Here is a 6,841-nt window from a genome sequence, read left to right on the forward strand (position 1 = left end):
ATGATCTCAGTCGTCGTGCGCATCTTTCGCAGCAAAGGCCCTCGCTCGCCTCTTTTTTTTCAGCCCCTTGTTCGGGCACCATGGGACCGACCAAAACCCAAAAGGAAGGGTCGTAACGGTGGATGTTACTACGAGCTCCTTCCACACGCACATGCATGTTCCCGTCGTGCGTCGTGTTTCTTGCTTCACGCACTTTCCCTTCCATTTATGCTAAACAGCCAATGTAGAGTGACACGTATGCGTGGCTGCTTGCCCAGCCTAGCACGTTTTTGGTGGACACGGAGGAGGAGCATCCCAATAACTCGTTACTGCGTCCGTATCGGCATAAAAACTCCGCCAAGTGAAAAGGCAACATGCGCCTGCGTGAGCTTCCAACATTGCACTGAATGGAGCATGCATGCAACGCAAGGATGCCGTCCTCGCAGAGTCGCAGCAGTAGCTAGGCGGCGAGTAATGGCGGAGGACGGTGGTACTGGTAGGTGAGGACGAGGCCTCGCCCACGCGTGGACGTGGCGTCGCGTCGCTCCTGTCCTGCCCACCTTTCTCGGCCTTGCACAGGGGCACATGGCACCGCAGAAATCTGACGATGGTACTGTACAACACAAATCCGAAGATGGCTTCGCATGAGCATGAGCACGTTTTCTTCAGGCTTGGGAGCAGACGAAAAGAGCAACTTGTCAAAAACTCATGCGGGCTTGCTAGGAAGATGATTATGCTTCCAGCGCACACAAAAAAAAAAGGAATATCATTATGCTTGGAGCATGAACGACCCAAGGGGTGCTGCTGGATTGTCATCCAGTCATTTCACGTACGCGCATTGAGTTTCGAAGCAGGTGCTAGTATCCAACTTCCGGAGAGTATGACGACCTTCACGCGGTCCTGTGATTCCATAGTGGTAAGAGTTGGTTTACTCCTCACAATTTTTCCTTTTTGTTTTCCTCCATATATCATTTCATGAATAAGGCGTGAAACACACACACATGTTACGAAGTACTACTACTGAGACTGCTCAACTGTTTGGTTTCTAGCTCTAGTCGCCTTCCGTAAACGGGGGCAAGCAAAAGTAGGTGGTGCCAAGCACCGCATCGAATCGTTCCGCCTTCATCTACATTGTTGTACACTCTCCAGCTTAGCTTGCTTCGCCGTATCATTACCGAGCTGAAACATAGCAGAAAATCGATATGCTGTGACAACCGGCAGACGATGATTTCTTCAAGGAGACAAGGATCAAAAGTCAGACATATATACCTCGCGAGGAGAAGACTTTGATGCCACCTCAACTAAACAGAAAGAGGCCACTAAAGGGCACTGACTGGATCATACCTCCACAATGCAAAATTCTCCCTCCAGTTCTTAAAATACATGGCTAACATGCCTCTGTGGCGGCTCGTCCAGTGGTATCTGAAAAGGAGTTTCGTGTAAATCAAATGCCACAAACTTGATGACATAAAAAAATTATTGCTACAGTACCATTTATTATACACAATTTTCATACAAAACGATGAGGAATTTAGTATTATCTCCTAGCAGAAGTTTCACGTTTTTTTTTCAGACTCCCGCCAGAAATGCCTAATCGTCCAGAATAAAAAACTTCATATGTGCTTGCCATGGTTTGTATACATTTAAAATAAAGCACACAGGAGCAGAACATACTGCAATGTATTACTCCCTCCGTTCCTAAATATAAGACCTTTTAGAGATTGCATTATGAACTACATACGGATGTACATAGACGTATTTTAGAGTATAGATTCACTTATTTTACTCCGTATGTAGTCTTCTAATGAAATCTCTAAAAGGTCTTATATTTTGGAACGGAGGGAGTACGACGCAACCATAAAGTCATAACTGATGGAAAGGGCTAGACAGTCCACATATAGACTTCAACATAATGTAAGTAAACAGATAAAACAACGAGGCATAAATTCCTAATAACTACTAAAATATTATGCCTTGGAAAAAGAAGCAGCAAAACATGTGTGCCATCAATATAGATGTTGGAGATAACATGGAGATTAGCTATGCACGCATGCCGCAGCTTGTGAATGAGTAAGAAGTGGTATGATCTTGCCTAAAAGGTGAAGTGAAATTTACAAAAACAACTAGAAAGATCTTGCCTAAAAGGTGAAGAGAAATTTACTGAAACAACTAGAAATCTGCCACCAGGAAAGACAATTGTTTGTGGCCAAACATTCTTAAGAAATAAAACCATAGAAGTATATGAGGAAAGTAGCCACACCTGTCCAATTTCCCATTTCTCTTTCAGCCAAATGCTATCATCCTGTTTATCGTTTCTACTGTCTCTGTTGAATAAAAACACAAGGGACGGGTAAGCACAAGCAGTGAAACTTCACTCTGTTACAGGTAGATATTTTATAAACTCAGAAGTCAAAACCAACAACAGGTTTAATTGATTTTTGATATTCTCCTAAAACCATGTCTTACCCAGAAGCATAGTTTTATATTAAAGAAGTACAAATATTAATTGAAACTTGTGCTAATAATATTTCTACAAAGAATATTAATAAAGATAGTAATACATTGAAAATCATCACCGCATGATCTAAGAATCTGTGTCCAATTATTTTTCATTAATGAGTTATGGGTCTTGCCAAGAGTACATATAAAAATTAGAACTATGAAGTAACTTACTCAATAGGTGCCTGGTCCATGGCACTTGTACGAGGTGTCATCCCATTAAGTAATTCTACTGACTGCTTATCAATGTCTCTGTGATGGCTAGAGGAAATAGAGTTCGGAAAATTGTTGTTGCTGGACATGCTCGAATTATGGTAACTCCCAAATGATTGCTTTGACGTCTGGCTCCCAAATGCATCTGCAAGTTTTAAAAGGTTAAAAAGGCACCCAAGCACAAAAATTTCTGCAGATCTCCTAAAGAAGCGATATAAGCAAATGTTTATAACCATAAGAGGGTGAAAATAACAGGATCTATTGCAAAAAAGTTTGTCGAATACTTAATATGCAAGGAAAAGAACGAAATTTTGAACAGGTGCAATGTATTTGTGCTAATGCATATCTCTTTGTCCAGTGGTCATAATTTCACTTAATGAATGCCAAATGCACCACCTTCTTTCATGCAACAGTACAAGTTCCTGCTATGGAATAATAATTGTAGCAATATTGTGAAATTATCCTTTGTATCATTTTTCAAAAGAATTTTATCATGCAACAGTAGTACAGGGGAACAAATATTTACACTCAGATTTCATTCCTAGTAACCTGGTTCCTCATGGTACGCATACACAAGATGGAAACATACTTGTGGGACTTGACAGAAATGATTGTATAAGATTCATTTATCAATATGTGCCAAAACTTATCTAACGGTCAGAAATCATAATAGATGGACAGCATCGGGAGACAGGATATAACAAGTTAAAAGTAATCTGATTTCAGACCCTCGGTTATATTTTATGGTTCATCTTGGGCAATATATCCCTACGGAACCATTCTTGATGGTCAATCAATTTAGGTTTGAGCACAATATTCACATGAAAGAATATCCAAAAAAAATTCTATATATACTACTCAAATAACATGTGTTCAAAATTTCAAATTAAATGTATTTTATGCCAAGAGCCAAAGAGTAACAGAAGAAAAAATTCTGACATTGTACATCAAAAGGAAAAATGGAAATATTCTCTTTGCATTTTCATTCAACAGGCCTTTCATCTTGATTATTTCGCTGTACCCGTTTGCATGTGGTGAACAGATACAAACATTCATGACAGTTAGCACAATTTGAGGAGAAAAGTAAGTAAAATTTCTAGGCCCAGCACATATTAGACCGTAATTTCAATTGCTTTATTCATTAATACGTCTATATACAATACGATCATGAAGCTAGTTTGAAGTTAGACCCAAAAACTAGAACAACGGTTGCAAAGATCAACTAAGACATATACCTGGAACTCCAAATTTCATCCCAGTACTGCCAAAAGTAGGGGCACCAAACGATGGAGTAGACTGTGTAGACCGACCAAAAGTAGACTGGGTAGACTGACCAAAAGTAAGTGTAGGCTGACCGAAAATGGTATTGGTTGGAACACCTGGTGCGGCAGTTCTACATAAGATGCATTAGTTCAGATTATAAATGCAAGAACACGATAAATATGATCAATCATATTGCAAAGAAAATGACCAGTAATATTCATAACAATATATGGTCACCGAGTATTCTGGAAAACGCCGATTACTAACAGAGTAATCAACAGTTTATTCAAGACCATAATCAGAGTATTACCTTGGCCCAGATCCAAAATTTGTTGCTGCTCCAAGTTGATTGAAACTACTAAACACAGGTGGTCCATTAGTTTGAGAACTCCCAAAGGTTGAGTTATTTTTCACTTCTGGGAAGGAGCCTGCAGTAGGAAAGCTTGGTGTTGAACATGCCTTGTTCAGCAAATTAGTGAACTCCATCAACTTCGCATTTTGTAGATTTCTTTCTCCTTCAACCTGAAGAAAGAAAAATTAAGAAATGATAGTTTGTTCTTAAGAAGTTTCTGAAACGATTAACCAATTTTATAGGACCAATCTACAAAGGTGATCTATTCTATTTATTTTGCTCAATCAACATTTAGAAGTCTCTATGTTGGAACATTTTCATGGGCATGGAGGGTCCACGTATCTCCTTTGTGACATATTGTAACCACTGCTCTACCAATGACAATAAAGCAGGAATGCGGAAACACATGGGACATATTGTAACCACTGCTAATGTAACATAACGTTCCATGTAAGAAATTATGTTACATAGCATTGTGCTAGTACCTTTGGGATCAGAACAATGCAGTCATGGTAATGCTTGATCACGTCCTTGAAAATGCCAAAAAATAGCATGAAACAGGGAGAAAGAGAGGACGGTGGTGCCAGTAAGCTTACTATTGATTGCATAGGTTTCCCTTGCTTGCCCTCTTCATATGCTTTAGCTCTCAGCTCCTCGTAGCTAATATCCCCCGTAATGTCACAAGGACCACTGTGCATAAAAACGCCAAATATTAAGCGCATAAACATCTACATGGCCTACCTAGGGCAGTTGTTGAAGGAGAATTCAGCATAAGGGGTGATTTACCTTCTGAGATGAGCATAGCAAGTAAGCTTCCACAGGGGAGCCTCATTCTTGAAATCATCAGATATCTGCTGCCTGCAGGACTCAGGGTCTGTACATGATCTGGGAAAACAACTTGCGACGTTAGTGACTCGTCCATAACCAAGAATAATCAAGCAAGATCAAAAGTATTATAGCATCATGGCATCGCGACTCACGTGTGGGCCGGCTGCGGTGCTGGCTGCGCCTCCCCTTGCTTTGTCTGTGGCGCCGAGGGATCCCTCACCCACTTATTTTGAAAAGGCTGACACAACAATCCACTAGTCACACATGCATCTATCCATATGAACGACAGAATTGTGCAATTGATGAAAATGTCATACAGGGGAGGATCTCTTCCCCATTACAGTATACTAACCTTTGCCGGGCCAGACTCGTTCCGCTGCTGGGCGGCACCGCCTTGCACTCCGAACCCGAACGGATTAGGCTTCTGCTGCTGCTGCTGAAACTGCTGGGACTGCGCACCGAACGACTGCTGCGGCTGCTGCCTGCTCCCGGCGCCAAACCCGAAGGGGTTGGGCTTCGCCTGCTGCTGCTGCTGGTGTTGGTTGGAGTTGGCGTGCACGAACCTGCACTGCTCCCCGTACTTGCAGCTGCACGCATCATCCAGAAACAGCATTACAATCCACAGCACACAGGAATCCCCTCGTCGGAGCCAGGAGGGGCAAGGGCAACCAATCGGAATCGGTGGCCCCGGTGGAATCAGAGCGGGGACGGATAGGGTTACCTGCCGCGCTGGTAGTTCCTGCAGAGCTCCGGCCGCCGGTTCATCGCCGGCGAAGGGGTCGATCCGGGATCGGCGCTTGGCCCGGGCGAGTCGTACCTAGGGTTTAGGGGCGTCGAGATTGCTCTGAAACGCCCCGCCGCCGGAAACACTCTACTAGTACTTCACTCCGCTGACGGATCAGCGTAGCGTGGACGCGACGCGGCGCGAGGCGGCGGGGCTTTCCTTGGCTGGCAGTCGGTGAGAAGCCGCGGCGGGCGCGGAGTCCGGTCGGCGCAAGGGCGGCGCGGAGCTGACGGATGGTAATCGCTGGGCCGCAGGGCCAGGAGGCACCGTTGAAAAATAGTGAAGAACTATTACAAAAAGCACTATTGAAAAATAGTGAAGAACTATTTTAAAAATGTTGAATAACTATTTGAAAATGTTGAAGAAATATTTGAAAAGATATTGAACAAGTATGGGGCACGCTATGCGTTGACTGGCGGATCTTTTCCATTCGTTAGTTGCCAACCACTTGCCAACCTCGTCTTTACCAATGCAACAACAACTGTATTGCAGAACCTCGTGTTGCAGAAATTTTTGCAATAGAGGTTTTGTTGCGGATTTTTTTTGCAACGGAAGTCTTGTTGCGTAAAATTTTTTTAACCTTTTTCTTTTGCAGAACATTTTGACAACAAAGGTCCTGCGGCAAATTCTTTTTGAAACAAAAATCTTGTTGCAGTTTTATTTTCTTCTACACTTTTTGTTTTGCAGATTGTTTTTCTGCGGCATAGGTTCTATTGCAAAACCTCATTACAACACAATACTTATTGCATAGCACCTCTGGTGAGTCCCTTGGTGACAGTGAAAGCGAACACACGATGCTTCTTGACATAGAATTGAGTGTGGGCCCAAAAAGGCACGTGACAAGTGGAGGCGGCGGCGGATGCATCCGAACAATCCGTCAGTTGATTTTTAGCATATATAAAAGTGTTGAACAAGTATTTGGA

The 6,841-nt window shown here is 42.7% G+C and overlaps 1 protein-coding gene across 2 annotated transcripts; it reads right to left on the minus strand.

Moving 5' to 3' along the window:
- Positions 1–906: 906 nt before the first annotated feature.
- On the minus strand, positions 907–6,212 carry LOC123410679 (zinc finger CCCH domain-containing protein 46). 2 transcript variants are annotated; one of them, XM_045103619.1, is made up of 11 exons: positions 5,856–6,155; positions 5,487–5,721; positions 5,287–5,372; positions 5,093–5,191; positions 4,903–4,996; positions 4,265–4,476; positions 3,927–4,084; positions 2,653–2,836; positions 2,240–2,303; positions 1,324–1,401; positions 907–1,210 (listed from the first exon to the last, which is right to left on the minus strand). In XM_045103619.1, the coding sequence occupies exons 1-10, from the start codon at positions 5,897–5,899 to the stop codon at positions 1,354–1,356; spliced, it is 1,224 nt and encodes a 407-aa protein (XP_044959554.1). In that variant the 5' UTR covers positions 5,900–6,155; the 3' UTR covers positions 907–1,210; positions 1,324–1,353. The 2 variants fall into 2 exon arrangements, 1 of the variants encoding a protein (XP_044959554.1); XR_006613071.1 differs by having other exon boundaries at positions 907–1,158; positions 1,249–1,401; positions 5,856–6,212.
- Positions 6,213–6,841: the final 629 nt, after the last annotated feature.

The sequence above is a fragment of the Hordeum vulgare genome, chromosome 7H (assembly GCF_904849725.1).
Source record: "Hordeum vulgare subsp. vulgare chromosome 7H, MorexV3_pseudomolecules_assembly, whole genome shotgun sequence".
In the NCBI taxonomy this organism is placed as follows: Eukaryota; Viridiplantae; Streptophyta; class Magnoliopsida; order Poales; family Poaceae; genus Hordeum; species Hordeum vulgare.

Excerpts from the sequence above, each read along its gene's own strand:
- LOC123410679 (XM_045103619.1), bottom strand. The coding sequence starts at position 5,899 with ATGAACCGGCGGCCGGAGCTCTGCAGGAACTACCAGCGCGGCAG. Across the intron at positions 4,085-4,264 it reads AATTTTGGATCTGGGCCAAG|AACTGCCGCACCAGGTGTTC; the intron begins GTAATACTCTGA and ends CATCTTATGTAG. Across the intron at positions 1,402-2,239 it reads AGAAATGGGAAATTGGACAG|ATACCACTGGACGAGCCGCC; the intron begins GTGTGGCTACTT and ends ACTCCTTTTCAG.